Genomic DNA, 21,599 nt, shown 5'->3' on the forward strand with positions numbered 1-21,599 from the left:
ATTTCTACTTATTCTGATAACATCTCTATATTCAATCCAAGCAGCCTGTCCCTGCTTCCATCTCCTGTGTGTTTCCTGCTTATGCCTGGAATGATAGCAGTTTTTTATTGATCCACATAAGTCTCTTGCCTGCTTTGCCTGATTGCTTGCTCCTCGACATGCATTGTTCTTAAGCCTAGAAGAAGTGATCCTTGAGTATCAACCGTCTCAAACTCGTCTTCCCTGCAGGACCTGTTTCCATGGAATTCTTCCAATAAGACCCCTAAAATCCCTCTCCTATTCCCAGGGAACCACTTGCCAAATTGCAGCCTCCAAACAGAGATTCACCTTAATTGAAGTACCTCCTTCTCTTGAAAGACTCTGAATGCAACTGAACAATGCAGATCACCCAATCGTATCTAAGCCTGCAACAGTAACCTTTTCAAAAATTGTAACAGAATTATGCACAAATTATTTATATTATTGAGTTTTTCAAGAGCAACACTTTATTAGAGAGGCTGCACTTCTGTGGTCATGACAGATTAACAATAGTTTTATCTTCTTAACAAGGATTTAAAAACTTTTGAGCTTTAATAGCTGATTAACCACAGCAAAGTAGGCATTCACTGATAAATATACCTTACAGAGACAGCAGCATTTCTTATCTGTGTGGCTGATTTCACAACCACAATTGCATCTGACAAACAGAGCAAATGGAAAAACCTCTCAAGGTCACTGGATCCAGAGCCTTTTCTTGGGAGGCAACCAGAACAAATCCATAGCACACCAAACTCTCCCTTAAACTAATACATGTGCCTGCACAAGTCTTAAACAGATCTTATGCCTCCCGGCATTCATCAGGTTTGATACACTTACAGAGCACTATGTAAGCCAAACAAATTCATTCATCTAGTCTTCTCCTACATGGACTCTCTGGAATTCCTCTGAAGAAAGTGACGCACAAATCTGACCTATCGTAAGGTAAAAGGAATTTCAAAAATACTTATTTTTTGTGAATCTACCCAAGTTACTGAACCTCATCCTCAAAGTTCTAATGCAAAGAGTTAAATGAAGGCTGGATCTTTGGTCTTACTACTGTTATCTCTCAGATACAAGTCAAAGCACTCAGATTAAGAAATCTGCTTTGTATCCCATATCGAGGTTTTAAGTATGAAATATAAAGCAAACAGAAGGAAACCAAGCTCTTTAAAATACAAAGTGAAATGGAAAAATAGTTGGGTATCTGGCATGAGTAAATACATTACAGTTAAGTAATGCTGGCTTGTGTTTTATCCAGATTTTACTTTGCTATTTTTTGACCTAAGCATTGGATTATCAGGGAAACAGGTCACGTGTCAGGGTTGGTTGCAGGAATCACTTGCTACTCCCTAAGAGATAAGGAGCTGATACCCAAGCACAATAACATAGGCAGCAGTACAGGGACTCAGTGGGATGTCAGGGCTCATCCCACTGCTCTTGAGAAGAGATGATGGTGAAGATGGTTGGGACCATCAGCCTCAGGGCCTGACAAATCTTTTGCTACTTAGAATGTCAGAGATAGAGTTGATTCCAAGACTTTTGCTATGGAAAAGTCAAGCTATGATAAAAATGTAACTTTAGTATTTGGAGGGAACGCAAAATAAAAAAGCAAATAGTGTTAACGTGATACAGGCATAAGAACATCTGTATATGGGAAAATGAATCTTTAAAATAAAGCAAAAATTGATCCTTTTAAGAAAGAGTGTTTAGAACTGTTTTGCCTATCCTCAATATCTGTTGACCATCTTCCCCTGCTGAGCCAAGGGGTGTCTCGGTATGGATGGGAAGAAAGTCTTTTGCCTAATTTTCATGACAAGACCATCCCCTTGACATCAATGACAAAGAGAGTTAACCTGTCTATCCTTGGATTCTGCTGTGCAAATGCTAAAAGAAGAATTCCCACAGTAACTTAAATGGAGCCATTTCCAGAGACAAAGCTAAGAAAGGAAAGGTGTCAGACTAGTTTTATTGAACAGGTAAATGGTACACAAATATTTTGTCTCCTGTGGATAAAAATGCACTAATGAAACTAACTGGGCTACACAGAGGTAAGTGGGTGGAATTTAATGGCCTGCAATGCACGGGAGACACAACAGGATAGCTGAGCAGCTCCTTTGATCCCAAGGCTTTAGAAAATCTGTTAATACATCTTTTTCCCCAAGCACACCAGCAGAGCTCTTTACTGTTTCATGCATAACAAAACGCTACAGCAAAAGTTGATATTGTGAGTTGACTGAAAATTACATGTATTAAAAGGTTAAGGCTAGGAAAACCAGGCAAAGCTCACAGAAATTATATTTCAAATCAGTAATTAAATCTCCAAATGAAATTAATCTTTCATGTGATTCACTTAATGTATTATAGTTATTAGGTTATATTTACTAGCAGAGTTGACAGTATAATAGGTCCTTTCTCTCCCTGCATATGCAGTAAGAGATATTTGGTATTTGGAAAAGAGACTTTAAAGTGTAATTTTCAGTGTAATTACATTTAATTGACCACAATTTGTTATCTCAATAAACCGGATGCACGATGACTTAAATTTCCAACACTGATTCCACTAGGTGATTCCACTTTGATTTCAAAGACTGTCAGACCATGGAGGAGGATATAGGTGTTTTGAAAATGAACTTTGAAGATTCAAACAGGAGACAGTGCAGAAAGAAGCCCCTAAATAGGTTAGAAGAGTGAATAAAGCAGAATCCTGAAGAATATAAGACATCAAGGACACAAGATTTCACTACTTTAAATCTTTCTTTAAATGAAGAAATCATGTCTGCAACAGACCAAAACTTCAGAGAACAAATACCTTATCTTCAAAATTTCCACATTTTACATTTTCCAGAGGATGGTAATTTACCACATGCCAAAATTAATTGTTCTCAATTGCTCATCTGCTATTAAGAAGCCACACATTGTCTGGCCTGATTCATGTAGCCCCAGCTCTTCTTTGATCTTGTTACATCATTTGTCTGGCAGATTAAAGATCCCTTTGTTACATGATCTGCTTTCCCAATACAGGGAGTTAACAGACCACAATCCAACGACCTAATAAGCTTTTCTTTGACAAGCTGAACAAACCAAATTCCTTCAATTTGTTTCCCAGGTCAGTCGCCCTGCTCTTAGATCATTCTTTCTTACTTTTTTGAACCCTTCCCAATTTGTCACCCTTCTCCTTGGCAAATCACCAGTGATGAGCACGCCTTTCCAGGATAGTCATTTCAGCATCAAATTAAAAACTGCTTTTTAAAGTTCTTCTAGCCCTCAGCTCCTTTGCAACCCTTCTTCTGTATAGATCCAAGAAACTCTAATGAAGTTCAGCATTGGGGTTTCTTCACAAACCTTTTTTTAAATCATTGGTCCCAAAAATGCTGCACAGCTTGAATTTTTTAGAACACCATAACACAGATTGATGCCTTGTATTCTGCTACAAAGGGATCTAAATTGCTCTTTGACTGATTGTTCCATTTCTTAAGACCTCCCAGATATTTGTCTCATCAAAACATTTTGTCAGCAGTGATTTCATAGATAAAATAATAGATTAGCATTAGACCTAGCTATCAATGGCTTTGATATGCTTGCTTAAGAGACATCTGATTGCTACATTTTATTTCCTATTTTATTCCCCAGCAGCCTCTTTTAATTAACATAAGTATTAATGGAAAATTCCTTATAGCTATTAAAAAGTCACATAGCATAAGCAGCACTCATAAATTAGTACACAGCAAGCCCAAGTTCTCCAGGGTGTTCCTTTTTGATTGTGGGGATACTCAGTGCCCATACAAATGTTCTACAGCAATTCACAAATAATACTTACAAATTCCCTTTTAATTCTTCTCTCTGCTTATTCTATTGATGCTTGTTTTCTGTATTGTGATATCCCTTTACAGTAGCAACTTAAAATATAATCAACTAAAATCACTGGCAACTATGCAACCATTATGTTTTATTTCTTCTTTTTTTCCCCTCAATACAATTTCACTACTGATCTTCATATATCTGTAACTCTTGTACCAACTACCATTAATAACTGGCATCACCAGCATTTGCAAAAGGGCACAGTCTTTCAATTTAAAGAACCAATATCCAAAATATCAATAAAAAAATACATACACATCTAAAAGGAAACACTCAGACGCTATGTTGGTACAACGCAGTTCTCAATCCTGTTACCAAAAACAGAGAACAAACCTCATGGGTCTTTTACCATTGAAGATGCATTTAATTTTATCAACTTGCACGCTGGGCACATGACTGAATGAACATGAAGACATTTTCCCAAAGCTGGAATCTGTTATAGCATACAAACATATGCCAAAGACCAAACTGAATCCAGACTGCAACATGAACTTCGTTTTGAGTGAGGTGTGTGGGCCACATGAATCTCTATCAGCCTTTTTTAGTATTTGACTCAGAAAACTTCAATAGCTTCACTGTGCAGTACAAGAAATCTGACAGTCACTGCTGTACCTGGTCCACTATGTGACTGGGGACCTGCCAGCCCCTCCTCCCCAGAGCAGTCCCCTCACATGAATTGCATGTGCACACAGCCTTATACTAGACAAAGAATTTCATCCAAGCAAATAAAATGTTTTTTCTCTGTCTGACAAGGTCTTAAATCTCTATTCCCAATATAAAAATAAACTCATGTAGCTTAGAGAAAGATTAGTAGGGATTTCAGCTCCCAGGAGTCTTTTCTGCCTGTTCTGGGAACATAATTTAAATATATAAACATATTGGAAGAGACTTTCTGAGAGCTGCTTCAAAGATCTGAATTTTTAGGCAGCACTCAATCCACTTGGTGCTTTTACTTAAAGTGCTTTGGTCATTCATCAGAAAATACCAAATTTAACTGCAGCTTGTTATGTAAATCCATTCCAGCCTATGTTCCACATCCTGCATAACAACCTTTAAATCTACCACTGCAGAGAAGAAAACACAAGCAAACACCTGGCACATTTTGTAACACCAAGCCTTCTTAAGCCCACAGCCTACACTGTTAAATCAAAGTTTTCAGGCTTTTAAAGGTTCTGCTTCTCAAACATACATTTCTGTCCTTGTCACAAGGCTTGCCTCTCATCTACAGGGCTGTGCTGTCAGCAATGACAGGAATTATAGTGCATGCAACCATCATTAGGTGGGCTAAGTTTAGACCTCAAACCATGTTTTAAATAAAGTATTATCTCACATGGAGATGGACTAATAACTTTCTGAAATTATTTTCAGTTCTATTTTTTATTACTTTCTAATGCATCAAATAGCTGGGCTCCCTGAATATCCTTCTGGACAAAATGTCCAGCTTGCAGATAGATAATGACCTCATGCACTGGCTGATGGGTAGGGCACAAAGGGTTATAGTAAATGGGGTCACACCAGGCTTACAGCTGCTCACTGATGGGATTCTGCAGGGCTCCATCTTGGGCCCAGAGCTCTTCAATATGTTCATTAAGAACTTGGACATAAGACTCGAAGGATTTTTAAGCAAGTTTGCTCATTATAAACTGGGAGGAGCTAATGTCTCCCTCAAAGGCAGAGATGCCCTGCAAGAGAGACCTTGACAAATCAGAGAGATGGGCAACCACCAATGTTATGAAGTTTAACAAAGACAAGTGATGGATTCTGCACCTGGGATGGGGCAACCATGGATGTACGGACAGACTGGGGAACGAGAGGAAGAAGAGCAGCCCTGCAGAAAGAGATCTGGGGATCCTGGTTGATATGAAATTGAATGTGAGTCAGCAGAGCCCCTGCAACCAGGAGGGACAAGGGAGGGGATTGTCCCAGTCTGCTCTGCACTGGGGCAGCCTCACCTCGAGTGCTGGGGGCAGTTTTGGGTGCCATAGTAAAAGAAAGACATAAAACTATTAGAGTGTCCAAAGGAGGGCAGTGGAGATGGTGAAGGGCCTTCAGGGGAAGATTTATGAGGAGCTTCAGAGGAAGCTTTATGAGGAGAAGCTTTATGAGGTCACTTGGTCTGTTCAGCCTGGAGGAGACTGAGGGGAGACCTCACTGCAGTTACAGCTTCCTCATGAGGTGAAGAGGAGGGGCAGGCACTGATCACTGATCACTGATCACTCTGTAGTGACAGTGGCAGCATCCAAGGGAATGGCCTGAAGTTGTGTCAGGGGAGGCTTAGGTTGGATATCAGCAAAAGGTTCTTCCCCCAGAGGATGGCTGGGCACTGGAACAGGCTGGGCACTGGAACAGGCTGGGCACTGGAACAGGCTCCCCAGGGAAGTGGTCACAGCACCAGCCTGACAGAGCCTAAGAAGCATTTGGAAAATGCTCTCAGGCACTCAGTGTCATTCTTGCGGATGGCTCTGTGCAGAGCCAGGAGTTTGGCTTCCATTATCCTTGTGGGTCACTTCCAATTCAGGATGTTCCGTGGCACTCAATTGTTATTTCTGTAATCTGACTGAGATCTCATAGAAAACTAGAAGGATTTATCTACACTTCAGGAGCAGCTAACAAGTAATTAACATGAATTAATGATCACAGACCTTATCTGTGTGCAGTGGGCTTCTCTCAGTGTGAGGACTTCAGTCCTGCTGAATTATCGCACGTATTATCTGGATCCCTAGAACTAAGGAGAGGGTAAATGCCTTGGCAAAACTGCCATCCCACTTGTCAGTATGACTGATAAAATAACTATGCTAACAAAAGTATGAATACATTCAATCAGCATCCAGTTAAGTATATAATAAGATTTGATTTTAAAACTTACATGGCATTGAATTAGCAGAGTACCCACTAGCTGGATTAAAAAATGTTTCACTGCCAGAACCTGAACTTTTGGCTGTTTAGAGCATTAGTGTGCGTGGTCCCTTGAGAAAACACTCTAAGAGATAAAGGAGTGAATGAGAGCTGGGAGACATTAAGAGACATTTTTCATTGGGTGCAAGAGCTCTCAATCCTAATATACAATAAGTTGGGTGGGGGAGCCAAGGTTTAGCCACCATCATCACAACAAACTCTTCAGCCCCTGTCTCCTCAACATTTAGTACCTTCCATCCCGTTTTACACTGACTGATGATCATCTCTGGAGTCTTCAGGCCAAGAAAGGCATGGACCTGTTGGAGAGAGTCTAGAGGAGATCACAAGCACGATCAGAGGGCTGAAGCACCCCCACTATGAACACAGGCTGAGAGAGCTGGGGTTGTTCAACATGGAGAAGAGAAGGCTCTGGGAAGACTTCACTGCAGCCTTCCAGTACTTCAAGTGGGCTTATAAAAAAGATTTATAAGGAGAGTGACTTTTTACATAGGCAGATAGTGATAGGACAAGGGATAACCTTCTTAAATTGAAAGAGTTTAGATTACATAGGAGGAATAAATTCTTTACTGTGAAGATGGTGAGACAGTAGAACAGGTGAGAGTGGTGACACACAGGCCAGAGCAGCTGTGGATGTCCCATCCATGGAAGTGTTCAAGCACTGGTATGATATCCTGAGCAACATGATGTAGTGGGTTGCATTCCTGCCCATGGCAGGGGGATTTGAATTGAACGATCTTTAAAGTTCCTGCCAACCCAAACCAAGCTATGATTCTACAATTCCTTACTTGTGCCTCTCAAATTCATATTTGGCTGAAAAATATTTTACTAGAAAACAAAGCATTTGGCCTAGAACAAATCTCTGGGGCTTGAAACAGGCTGTGTACAAATTGAAGTGGTGTAATGTGAAGCTGATTTTACTTTTTATTAAATCTTTTGAGTGAGTAGTGGATTGGGAATTCACTACTAATTATTTTTTCCACTATTTGTTTTCTAGACAGAGGAAAATGAGGTGTCTTGTAGAAAAAGAGGGGGAGAAAAATAGCATATCTCCAAGCATATCCTCTCAGTCCCTGCAGAATGACTTTTTCCCTTTGTGAGTAATTTTGCTACCAGTAATTTTCTTGATTCTAATCTCTAATTAAAGTGCCTGATTCAGAAATTGCCTATGAAGTAGAGAGACAAACAGGAAGAGGCTGTACCTTGCTGTAAAAGGCACTTGGTTCATTTTCTCCTCTCCCTGTTCCTTCTGAAGCACCCTGAGCATGTCCTGTTTGGGAATATCCTTATTGCAGTGACTAGTCATCCATCAGCCTCACTCAGTAGAGAGCAGTAAATAAAAGACTATCCATGGTCATTGGGCACTTCATTTGAGAAATGGGAAAATACAAGACTGCCCAGCTCAGCCTCCCTGAGTTTACCTGTCTCTATGTTGTAGGAGAGTGCAACCAGAGCTATTCCATGTTCCATGTTCCAACATTACTCTTCAGCTTCGGGAGCCTCAGGACATCTATTACATGCCAGCTCTGTGAAAGCTCTGGTCTGGATTTGACACTGATTTAGTTTGATCACAAAGTTGAGGAACTCTTACTTTGGATGCAGTCACCTCAGTGTAAGGACCCTGTGCCAGCATTGCTTATGCTGATTTCACACAAGAAAGCTAGAACAGTGTATGTGTCTTTACGTGCTTGACTTCTGCCTACATGAAGCCCTATTTCAGACTGTGAAGAACTGAGAAGATATCTTTGCCAAATACCTCAGATTTGCAGTGCTTTGTGTGTGAGTCCATATTCTTCACACATCATTGTGAGGGGCGAGTTACATCCATTATATCCAAAGAAACTGTAGGATAAAATACATTGGCTGTGGAGACAATGTTTTTCCCTACTCAGCTCATGTGCTGACAGTTGGAGCTGCACATAAAAAGCCATCTCTGAAGGCTGTCAGAAGCACAGTTGCTTTGGAACATGAACTGAGGTGATGGCAAAGACCTGAGATTGTATTCATAGTGTTCTCATCAGCAAGGCAGAACACAAGCCCAACACCCACTAGGGGCTCTTTGAACCCTGCACTGTAGGCTGTCAGTGTAGCCAGAAACCCAGCAATCTCATTTATGCAAAAACAAAAATGGAAAAACAGCTCCTCCTCATGGGAATAAAAATTAGTTCAAGCCAGACAGCATAAACCCTGAATTGCAAATTACTATGACAATATTTCCTTGTTCAGAAGAGCCTGTCTCATGCCAAAGAAACACCGTTAGCATCAGAAACCTCATCCAAATAAATCACTGGTGAAGACGGCAGAAACAGGGGACAAAAGCAAGAGAGAGGCTAGGGCCCTCTCTGTAAAGAACACGCCACTCTGAAATGGTACCGACCCACAGTAAACAAAGGATCTTTTGCTTCAAAAAGTATACTTTGGGCAGCAGGACAAATGTGTTACTTGTATCTTGGCAGAGCTCCCAAATGCCTGCTGCACAAAAGACTGGTGACGTAATTATGGTCACAGCAGACCCTAAGATATCCCAGCCACTGTGTGACTCTAGGATGATTCCCTCTGGGCTGGATTCATTTCACCTCATTTTAGTCATCTAAGAGACAGGCATCCAGGCTAGGAGCTCGGTCTTGGCTCATTTGTGAGGACAGATCACCCGTTCCAGAGGGCCACTTAGCTCCTCCCTTGAACATCAGGAGGGGTGGCCTGTGGATGTGCTGACCTCTCCCTGCTAACTACAGGGAGAGTTTAGAGCAGAGTCTCAGCTCTCAGGTGTTTGCTACAGCTGGCTGAGAAGACCTAGGCCCTCTGTCCTCTATAAAAATGGTATAAGAAGATTTCTGGATCTCTTGTCCACTTACACGGCAAGCCAAGTCTGCCTCCCTCTGCATCTCTGTATTGCCTTTGGCACAATAACTAACAAATACTGGCATATACCCTAGCATAACTAACAAATACTTTTGCACAACCCAGAAAGCACACTGGTCTTGCTTAGTGTATGGAGCATACAGAATTAGAACAATTGCTTGAACAGGTTAAGCAGGGAGATTACCTGCCTTGAGCTTGTATCTCTCCTCTGCCACCTGGCCAGCAGGGCAGTGGGAAGGCACTGCCAAATTACTACACTCTCTGAGCACAGGGATGTGAGAACAACAAGGTTTTGCTGTGCTGTACAAGGCAAGGACATCCTGAGTGCTTCACACCATGCTTTCTTTTCCAAAAGCTGATTCTAATCTGTTCTTTAGAATAGCTGCTGCCTGCTGAATTAAAGAGAGTGTCAGGCCAATTTAGGCTTCTTGGCAAACTAACTGGAACATTTCCAGAGCTCAGATGGAGTGAAAGTCAAGAGAAAAATGTAATTTTAATAGGAAGATGAAATTTTGCAATATTGCAAACAGAGCATACTCTTTACGAGTATAAATGAAGACAACCCATCTGGTTCCATTGTCAGAGCACAGAGAAAGACATAAGAAAGACATATTTGGGATGATAACAAAGGTCCCTGTAGCCACTGTAGCCAAGTATCTTACACTTTTAAGTATCTCAGCAAATACAGGTCTGTCCCCTTGTACATACTCATAGCTTCCAACAACCTACAGCTATCAACTTACTGTTTCAGATGGTTTATCCCTCCAATAGCAAACTGGTCCTCTCTGAACCTATCTAAACTCTTTTGAAACCATGTGTATCGCTGTTCTCCAGATCCCAAAAAAAAAGCAGAATAGTTCAACAATTCCATTATGTATCATATTATCCTGTTTTAAATTTGTGTTAGTCCTACAATAATTGCTGTCACGCCTATGTATTTCTGAATGTTCATGTCATAGAATAGAAAAGCCTAATCTCTGTATTGAGTTAAATCTCAATTTACTGATTTGAAATTAGGTGAGTCCTTGCTATGAGATGCAATCCATGCCTCAGAGGATTGTCTGAATTGACCTCAGTGAACTCGTTAAATATTTTAAATCTCTCAATGATTCTTTTGCATTTAATACTTACAAGAGCCATACCCCACTGCAAATAGGTCCTTGTACTTTGGATTCCTGTAATGAGAAAATATATATAAGATTGCATTTATTATTAACCATGTAGCTCCACAGAAATCCACAGTGTTTCACACATTAACTTCAGAGTCCATTCTCACAGGACTGCACACAGTCTGAGGGCTCTGCCCTTTGACCACATGCACTAGTAAAGTTTGTGAGTAACTCTTCCAAACTCAAGATGCACACAAAAGCAGAACTCAGAAGACAAAAACAGTAGATGAAAAGGATAAAAAGACAGACATGATGTCAATCTCCAGCACTTCTTGGCTTATCCATTTCATAATTCCAGAAAGTTTACCTAAAAAAATTAGATCTTTGAGGAAAGCAAAAAGGCAGGAATATGTTGGTTCCCATCTTTCAGCAGCAACAATTAAGGAGTTTCTAAATCAATAACACACTTTCCCTACCTGTTATTAAATTATGAGAGAGACAGCTACCAGTTCATGAATTCACAATCATTCCCACAGATAAGTAAGGGAAATTCCCTCCTGACCCAGCTGGTGGACAGTGTATTTCCTGAGGCAAATACTGACTATGAGCAATTAGCTATCTACTGTGTCTCCTAAAGTCTCTTCAAAAAACATCTACCCTCTCTACAACCTCTACTGTGTGTGGTATGTTACTGTAGGTAGGGTTTCCATAGGACAAAGATCAGTAATGTTGTTATCCTTGAGCTCACACAGCACAAGAGGGTAACAATCCTGTGAAATTGAATGTATGTGGAAATTATCTAATGAGTATTTTCTCTGACTTGCAACTCTGAATTGATAAAATAAACCCACTTCCTCTTTCATTTCTCCTTTTTCATTTGGGCTAATACCTAGGCATCCTAATGCACTTGTTCTTTTCACTAAATGGACTGCCACTGCTAAAAACTAAAGAATAAAAATTGAATTAGAACAGCTTATTACATAAAGCAATTTGGAGTCATCCTTCCCATTTCAGAACCATTTTTCTGTTATCATTTCCTGGAGACAAGTAAAACAGCAATGCAAACTACCTATTAAAGATGTCTTTTTCCCAATTTTGCTTTCCATTTTAACTATTGTTCTGTAATTCTCACACAACTGCATGCTTGACACTCTATTATATAATACCACAGTGGCTTGAAAGGCAGAAGACTGAAATCCTGCTCTGTCTCTCTACAGATCCTCCTTAGCAAGGCACAAATGTGCTCACACTGTCCCACAAACAAGTGAGAGAAGGCCTAGGGGAGCACAGGACAGGGTCTGACTAGGTATGTCTCACGCGCAGTGCATGAACCAAGCCTACTCTGAGGAGAATCAAGCATGTTAGAAAATGAAAGGACTCATTCAGGTCGGTGATGAGTGGGTTTTTTTGCAGTAATAACAAAAGCAATAGTATCCCAGAACAAAAGAGAGTTGATCTCCAGATATCAGTGATCATTTTTGGACTGACCAAATATGCAAAAGTGGACTGCAGGGCAAATGTCTACTGCACTGAACTGTGCAAGATCATAATACACAAATACTAGTGTTGTCTGGAGGGGAAGCAGTATGAGGAGTGGCTGAGGTGACTTGGTCTGTTCAGCCTGGAGAACAGGAGACTGATGGGAGACATTGCAGTTACAACTTCCTTCTGAGGAGAAGAGGAGGGGCAGGGACTTCTCTATGGTGACAAGTGACAGGAGCCAAGGGAATAGCCTGAAGCTGTGTCAGGAGAGGGCTAGGTTGGATATTAGGGAAAGATTCTTCATCCAGAGGGTGGCTGAGCACTGGAACAGGCTACCCAGGGAAGTGGTCACAGCACCAGCCTAACAGAGTTTGAGAAGTGTTTGCTCAACATTCTCAGGCACACAGTGGGATTTTTGGTGCTGTCCTGTGCAGGGCTCATTCCTACAGCATATTTTCCAAAGATATGACACAGCTATCCCAGCTTTCCCAAGAAGCAACCCTTCTTTGCCCTGCTAACCACACTAACTTTTCCTCAGTGCTGCACAGAGCCTGCTCTGCCTTCAGTTTCTGCTGAAGAGCACAAGCCTGGCACACTCAGCCTTACACAATCTTCTTTGCAACCAGAAGCACCAGGTATGTTTAGCTGCTGCCCAAGCAGCTGACTGTAATAAGTCAAAACCGTGTTCCCACAGAAACCAGCCCTGCCTTGTAAGATCCCATTACATTCCATCCCATTCCCCTGCGCAACAGTCGAGAGTAAGTTTGGAATGAAGAGACTTACCAGGAGATGGCAGTAACTGCAAGTTTCTTGGTTTTTTCGTACTGGAACTTCCAGAGTGGGAGGAGAGTTCCTTTCTGGCCTCTGAATTCATCTGAGGCATCCTCAAAATATTTAAAATCTAAACCAAACAAAAATCAAGGAAAAGGTCCCAGTAGAGAAATTGGAAATAAATCAGGACAGTTCACTGTCAGGGAAGCTTTAAAAGACAATCTGTAATTCTCACAGATTCTGCACAACCCCATTGTTATTGTAAAGTCCATCTCAGCTCTTAAGTCCAAACTCCAAACCAGCACCTCAGCCCTGTAAGTTCATTTTACCAAGCACAAAGTCCTCAGACACATGGGAAAAATAAAAATCAAACTGATGGTCAGTAGACAAAGGATTAACAAGAAAATAGAAGCCCAGAGCAAGGTATGACCTCAGGCCACTCCGAGAGCTAGACGTGGCCCTTCAGGAGGTGGCTGAGCAGAGACAGCAAAATGACTTTTGCAAAATGACATCATGACTGAGTATGTTGCTGTGGCTGGAATCTGTAGGTGAGCAAGGAGCTGCTTGGCTCTGGCTGCTTCCACCAGCACCTGCATCCAGGAGTGATGTACCTACTGAGGGAAGGTAGTGCTACAGGGAGGGCAATGCTTACCAGACCTGCTGTCCCCAGCCAGCTCAGAAGAGGGCTAATGTGGTATGATCTTTGCATGCCCATGGTTTGATGTACTATTTGCCTTGTGTGAGTCAGCAGGTTCCTAGACCCACTCATATTATTTCTATTCTATTCTATTCTATTCTATTCTATTCTATTCTAGTCTAGTCTAGTCTAGTCAATTCTAGTCTATTCTATTCTAGTCTAGTCTAGTCTATTCTAGTCTATTCTACCTATGGCAGTAGCTACTTATCTGCAGGACTTCAGACTTGAGTTAGAAGCACCTCTCAGTGGGCCATACCTTGTGCAATATCATCAAATGTGTTCAGATTCACCATCCGTTCCGCTATTTTAGCAGCCTTTGCGACATGGCTTAGAGCATCAATGTGCTGAAAAGAAAGGAAGAGAAAATGTATTTCCTGTCTGTTTACAGGTGCCTCAGATCTCATGTGACTGAAAAGCTTGAGTCCTTTGATCCTGAATACAGATTAATTTGAAATGTGTCACACTAGCACCTGATGATATGGGCACTTGAAAAACTGTGATTGCTTTATTATAAATTTAGCAAGATGCCATCCACAGCTGAGCTGCAGCAACTTCAGTGGTTTTTCCTGATTTATCTCAATACAGGTACTTACCTACAAAAGTAGTTAAAAGTCTTGTCTTTCAAGCTAACTCCTGATGGGATGAGATAAAAGGACATGCACAATTCCTACCCCATCTCACTGGACAACAGTTCATTAGATTCAGTGATGAAATCGATGATGAAATTGATCATGCATGAGCACCCTCTCACTCCACCTGGAGAGCTCTAAGGTCTCATGCGCTAAGTAAGCATCACAGGATTTAGGAGTCCTTCAGTCAATCACTGGCTAATTCCAACTTGATGCATTCACACACCCATGCACAAGTGGAGAAAAGAGAGCCTAGCAGGTGCTAGTGGTCTGTCAGCTGGTGGCTGATTGGTATGCTTATCTGACCAAGCCCTCTGGCTGATCACCACATCTTCCTAAACTCCATTCTCAACTATTTTTGCGTGATTGTGCTCTCTATACTTACTCCGTGTGCATGTGTGACTAGTGAAATCCAAACTGGATTTGATGCCTTAAATCGCTAGTAAAAAATTTTAGACGCAGACACACAGTATAGGAAAGGGGTTTTACCTTGGTTTAATAGGATCCCAGATGCACACTGATGAACAAGCTCCGACGTTATCCCCCATATACAATTTATGGACAGCCTAGATTAGAATACCTATCTAAAAGTCTCCAATAAGAAGTCTAATAAATGAAGTAATTGTCCCCTTATTAAAATTGCCCCCCCCCCCCAAAAGATTACTACTTAGTTTACAAAAACATGTCTCAGTGATGGGGGCCTGTTCAAGGTTGGTGCATCATGCTTTTGAGATTGTGGGGATGTTTCATCTTCCCCAAAGGATTCTGAGCAGGGCAAGGGTACTAGGGTGATAGATACGTAGGGTTATGATACAGGGAGTAAAAAGTACAGGAAGGGGGAAGGGTAAAAGGTTATATATAAAGTATATATATATGAAGAGAGTATAAAAGTAAAATAAAAGGACAAAAACCCATCAGGCATCATCTTTTAGAGACTAACAAGCTTTTACCTTGTTTAGTCTCTAAACTAGGCATCAGATTAACTAAGGACTGGATTAAGAAGGACAAGAAGTCTGGGTGCCAGTAGTGGGAAGGACAAAGCTTGAAAGCCCACAGACTGTGCTGGACCATACAGGGATGATGCCATCACAGCTCTGTGCAATGATGTGAGAATGCCAAGGCACATATAAAGTGCTCTTAGAGCTTGCTGCTCCAAGTGCCTGAATTCCCATCCACTGCTGCTGCCTCAAAGACCCACCAGTGTTTCAAAGCCTTTCATCTTTAAACCCCTGCTAGAGACTGATGGCTACCAGCACAGTAAGATTTCCTTCATAGTGACAACACTAAAAAGAAACATGTCATCCTTGACACAGCTCAGAGAGCGCCGGGCACATGAAAAGAAAAAGTGAAATGAGTTGACCAAACTACGCTACACAGTCACAGTCAGAGCTAGGAACATGACTCCAGATTATTTGTGTCCATCTCTCTGCTTCTTTCCTGGGCTCAGCACAGACTCAAGGGAGACCAAGTCTCACTTCAAAGAGCATGAAACTAATAGGGCTACACAGAGATGAGAGGACAAAAGAGAAAAAGAAGTCTGTAAACTGTTACATTTTTTATAAATCCATGGTTTGCTTATGCCTCCAGCAACGTATGCAGTCCTCTTCTCCCATCCTAGAAAGGACTAAGCAGAACTTAAAACCGAGCTCAGAGAAAGGTAGCAGACCAAGGGAGAGGATTCTGCCCCTCTGATCCACTCTGGTGAGACTCCACCTGGAGCACTGCATCCAGCTCCGGGGTCCCAGCACAGGAAGAATATGAACCTGTTGGAGTGAGCCCAGAAGAGGCCATGAATATGATCAGGAGCTGGAGCCTCTGTCCTATGGAGAGAAGCTGAGAGAGTTGACGTTGTTCAGCCTGGAGAAGAGAAGACTCTGGGGAGACCTTAGAGCACCTCCCATTACCTAAAGGAATACCTACGGGAAATACAGGGAGGGAATCTCTATCAAGAAGTTTAGTGATAGGATGAGGAACACCTGTTTTAAATTGAAAGAGGGTAGACTTGGGTTAAATATTAGGGAGAAATTCTTTACTGTGAGGGTGCTGATGCACTGAAACAGGTTGCCCCCAGAAGCTGTGGACTCCACATCCCTGGAAGTGTTTAAGGCCAGGTTGGATGGGGCTTTGAGCAACCTGGTCTAGTGGAAGGTGTCCCTGCCCATGTCAGGAGAGTTGGAACTAGATAATCTTCAAGGTCCCTTCCAACCCAAACCATTCTATCAATTGATGATACTATGACTCTATAAATTTTATTTTTTGGAGGGGTCAGTGGAAAATAGGCTACAAACTAAAAAGAAACAAAGCAAAAAACAAAACAACCTTGTAAATGCAGAAACAATATATTATTAAATTGATTTTTTTTCCTACAATGCAGGAAACTTTCCAGAGGAATCAAAAAAGCTTTAAGTCAGCTTTTCTGTCAGGTAGCTATGTTGTTAACAACACATCCATGACTAACTACATTTTTGACATTATAAGTGGATCAGAGTAAGTTATTTTCTCTTTGTATCCTGTGCTGTTTCAGATTTTATTTATTCTGTATACTACTGAAATAAATCTTCAGAAGAAGTGCTAGGCCTAATTTATCTTTTTTTTTTTTTTTTTTAAATATCTGTTTGGAGCACACTTTTCCATTGTAGGCCAATTCTGAGCCAGCTAGCCAAACTCAGTGAGAGCTCATAGGATACACATTTCTTCTGCTTATTTCTGTGCATGTTATTTTTAGAACAGCAATAATGTTAATTGAATCATATGTAAGATGGATAATGGGCTAATACTTTGAAAATAAATGTCTTGATCTTGCTTGCTCTGTAATTCCTTAAAACTAATTGCCTCAAATTTGCCTCTCAGCAGCTGGCCAGTTGCAATGCAACTCCTGTAAACTGAAGCAGGAAGAAAAGCTTCTACTGGTGTGTAACCACATATGCAGAAGACAAACCCCACCCTAAAATCAGTGCAGTAACTGCTCATACCTCTGGCAATACATATACTGTGACTAGAAAAGCCCCTGCTTTGCAAAGAAAGAAGAACAGTACAGGGCTGTTGCCCAGACAGCACATGAATGCAAACACCAACTGTAAATCCCAAATAAAATCCCTCAGTTTGAATCATGTCAAGCAGTTATTAAATTCCATAACTGTACTCATCTGTTCATTTTCCCTCCTCGCTTTTAATTCTCATAGACTGCAAACAGAAAATTGAAGGCAGGGGAGTTGGTAACAACAGATCCACTCCTACAGATAACCAGGAACAGGTGAACAATAATGTGAAAGTTAATTGCATTCTAAATTCACCTGTTATATAAAAAATAATAGCAGTCATCTAAGAGCTCCCAAGTGATGTTTGTGACCCTGTGGGAGGTCTCACCAGGCATACCTCAGACATAGGTAATGTTACTGTGAGACAGACAAGTGAGACAGGACCTCAAATGGTTCAGGAATGTACATTTCTCTGTTAAATATAAATTTTATTTGGACTTTTTAGGACAATGAGCAACCACTTCTTTTTCAAAAGAGACTAGAGACTGTTCCAGTGCAGTAAGTTCCAGCTTTAATTTTACATTTTAATTAATTTAATTTAATTAATATTTTAGTTTTTGTATTTCTAATTGGTTGACATCCAACTGTATTTCTGTTTACACTATATTCTGCCTTAGTAATTCCCCCTCTGTTATCTAATTCAGATTCCCTACCTACTTTTGCATTAACAGATAAACATGTTAAGATTTTCTAGTGTTGTGTATTCAAGCTTTCAATTTCTTATTATATTTTCCATATCTATGCAGGTTTGCAATCAGTATCTTTGAAACGTGGTGATCAAAATCACATATCACTGTTCTACTCCTGAAAAGGTACCACCCCACCTTACATAACATAAATATCTTCTCTGCTATTCATGACATGGTATATTCCAGTAATATACTTGTCTTTCATAGCCTCATCACGACTCACCAACCAACACAGAGTTCTTAGAGAAACATATTCATGTTTCTCCCCATCATTACAAACAGTAAGCTTGCTCCGCACCAAAGATTGTTTTGATACTCCAAAATGAAGTCTTCCACTCCACCAGGCCCTCCCAAGCTGTAATAGCAACAATTTTTCTGGTCTAGCCAGTCATTGCCTAATGGCACTATAGCAATAGTTTACAGAATTCCAGCTAGATTACCTTTAATCTACTTTCCTTGTTTAAGAAAAACACAACTTGCCTTTCACTAAAAAAAGAGATTAAGTTATTTGGACACAGTATACTTTTGGTAAATATGTGCTATTTTATTCCATTTCATATTTAATCCCTGTTCTGTATATTTTTCCTCCTTATTAATTCTGTTGCCTCATGTACTGTTAAAGGTCAGCCTAATGGAACCAATTTTGCTGCTCTTGCACACAACATGTCCTTGCTATGCTCCAATCACATTGCTTCACCTCTCTTTGGATAGATTCATTAAAAATCCTTAATATCAGACTTGTGGTTTCATGTCTTGCCATCTCAGGGTGAGAGGAGCAAGCCTGCATCAATTATATCAAGCTCTTTGCATTTTGCCTCTGCCTCAGATATGGTCATTTCTAGGTTCATTCAAGAATATAAGCAGAGCTGTAGATCAGACCAAGCATGTCTCTGGGTCAGGAGTGTTGAATCATAGAATCATTTGGGTTGGAAAAGACCTTTAAGATCATTGAGTATCCTCCCTATAATCACAGCCATACACAGATAGTACAGGAACAGAAAGAGCAGGACAGGTAGATACAACATTTCTGCCTCATTATCTCTGCTTCCAGGTATTTTCAGCTCAGAAAATTTCATGTCATTCCTCTTTGGTGTCCTGTGTTATCCATGGCCTGTATACTGCCTTGATTAAAAACTGAGGAAAAGTTCCAAATGTTGTATCCCTGCTATTGGATGTAACACAGCCTTCCCTCTCTAGATCTATTTGAGTGTGAGGTACGTGGAGAGATTTCTAGGAGTCCCCCATCACAGTCTCCAGTCAAACACTTTCTGTTATTCCAACTTTTATTTGCTCATATGTCTTCTTTAACAGATTCTCAACCGTTTTTCTGCTGAAATCCTTGGTTATTTCCCTTCCTTTCCTGTTGGCGGCTTCTATCTTCTGCTTTGCTAAACCATCTTGCTTCTCCTAATTCTTCAGTGCAATGCATAACTTCATTTTACTTCTTTTCCCCTAGTGAGAAGCTTCTGCTTAACTCTCCTCTCCTCGCCTCTCCTCGCCTCGCCTCGCCTCGCCTCGCCTCGCCTCGCCTCGCCTCGCCTCGCCTCCTCTTCCCTCCTTTTCTTCTCTGCTTTTGGCCATGTTTTCTTGGATCACATCCTTCCTCTCCCAGTCATGTGTTCTTTTATGCTCTTATTCAGTACCTGTACTGTTTTCCCTCTCTTTTCATACATTACATTTTCAAATCCTCATCTAACTCCTACCATCGTCTCCAGCTGTGGCTCTAGTTTTTAGATCTTCTCTTTCATGACCTCCTACCATAGCAGCAGCTTCCATCAGTGTCTATTACCTGTGGTAACAGACACTCATTTTCTCTTCTTCTTTCCTTTGGGTTGAATTTGGTGCTATCTCAGTAGCTATCATAGTTTTTCATGATAATACCTATCCTTACCAAAACAATGGTGGCAATCAATTGTGGCTTCTAGCCACTGCACCTTGATCCAGATCAGCCATGTCTACTGCTTGATGTTCCACACAGTTCCCTTCAGCAGTGACCAAGCACAGTTTGTCCTTAGAAAGTGTTCAGCTGGAAAAGATGTGTTTCAACTAGCAGGGTGTGAAGTATGTGACCTGTGAGTTAGCAGCTCCACAAAACCCACTTCTCCATTTGCTGACTTGAGGCTAGAAATACAGATTCTGGTGCCATCAACCTTTAATTTCCATAGACCTATGTCTGAATAGACATAATGACTGTTGTAAATCTGATTTGAGCCTTGGAGTACTGCAGGTTGCTTTTTTTTCCAGTTAATGAGTAGAAAATTCATTTGGTTTTTCATATACTTCAAGTTGGTCTACCAGCTTCACAGAGGACCTCAGCGTGCTCTGCATAAAGAAGCTTTACCTTTCATTTATTCAGTGCATTGACTTGCTAGCTTTGGCTAAGTTTTAGCTCTGCAAGCTCCTTGGAAAGCATTAAGGATGAAAAGCAAAATACCAAAGAGGTCATGAGTGACTGGATTTCAATTTCCCACTGTTGCTAGTGGAGTGGGCAGCAGGTGTTTTACAATATGGTTTCATTGGTAGAATATTTACTTTGTTTTCATTATCAGTTTTTAGCAGTCCGCCCTTTAAGCCTGTAACTGTAATGCTGACTTCAGGCTTAATTCTCTGAAACATACTCAAGTGGAAGGTTTATTGGTTTGCAAAAGGACTGTGAATTTCCATGGTACAATTCACAAGAAGAAGCCTCTCAGAACATGTTCCTGGTCTGTTTACACTGTAAGGCTTATGCTGGCACAGTGCGGCTTTGTGGCTAAACCAGCCAAATCCTTGCAGTTGTATCAGCCATATGGTATGAAAGAGCTAAAGCTGGTTTCTGGAGTCAGCTCTAATTACATATACGTATATATCTACCTTACTTATGTTGATATATCTACGTCTATTCTAGGATCATGTTACAAACTGACTTGTTAGGAACTGATCTTGCTCCAGTCATTATAGAAATTATTTCAGTTTGCCTTCTAAATGGTTTACCTTAGATGAGGAAAGAAAGCCAGTTTACAGCTAGTTAAACTGTAATAGAAACTTCCAGAACACCTTGAAAATACTTTGGAACATGAAGAAAATCTTTCAGGGCTCTCATATTGTCCTATATATTGTACACCCAGTGGCAGAAGTGGGATGGTATTTTTAAGATGGGGATACTGTCACTTTGGTGGAATGAACTGTGTCAGTCCCACAAGGCACTCCTAGACAGCTCCTGACAGAGGAGTCTGGATTAGGAGTCAGTATCACCATCACAGCAAGATCACAGCATCAGCTGAAGGTGTGGCAGGTATTAAGACATCTGATACTCCAAGAAGCATGCCACTTATGTATTTATAATTCGAAAGTGTATAAATTGTAATTCTATGAGAACATCAAAAATTGAAATTAAAAAATTGTGAAAAATGTTTTACTACAGTGCTATATTTTGAAATAATCCTGAATTTCTTTGCTTTTCAGATTGAAACATTGTACATAAAACCACCTCATCACTTACAATTATTTGAAATATGATGCAGTGTTTCTTCCTATTTCATTCTTTTATCCCT

The 21,599-nt window shown here is 40.8% G+C and overlaps 1 protein-coding gene across 3 annotated transcripts in view; it reads right to left on the reverse strand.

Moving 5' to 3' along the window:
• The window catches only part of DNAI1 (dynein axonemal intermediate chain 1), a 136,287-nt gene that overhangs the window by 90,798 nt on the left and 23,890 nt on the right, over positions 1-21,599 (reverse strand). For all 3 annotated transcript variants that reach the window (XM_085042523.1, XM_085042522.1, XM_085042524.1), the window contains exons 10-12: positions 13,967-14,054; positions 13,026-13,143; positions 10,783-10,826 (exon numbers count right to left, since the gene is read on the reverse strand). In XM_085042523.1, coding sequence (XP_084898649.1) covers positions 10,783-10,826; positions 13,026-13,143; positions 13,967-14,054 — 250 coding nt within the window. The remainder of the gene's footprint in view (positions 1-10,782; positions 10,827-13,025; positions 13,144-13,966; positions 14,055-21,599) is intronic.

This window comes from Lichenostomus cassidix, chromosome Z (genome assembly GCF_008360975.1).
Source record: "Lichenostomus cassidix isolate B80296 chromosome Z, HeHo_3.0, whole genome shotgun sequence".
In the NCBI taxonomy this organism is placed as follows: domain Eukaryota; kingdom Metazoa; phylum Chordata; class Aves; order Passeriformes; family Meliphagidae; genus Lichenostomus; species Lichenostomus cassidix.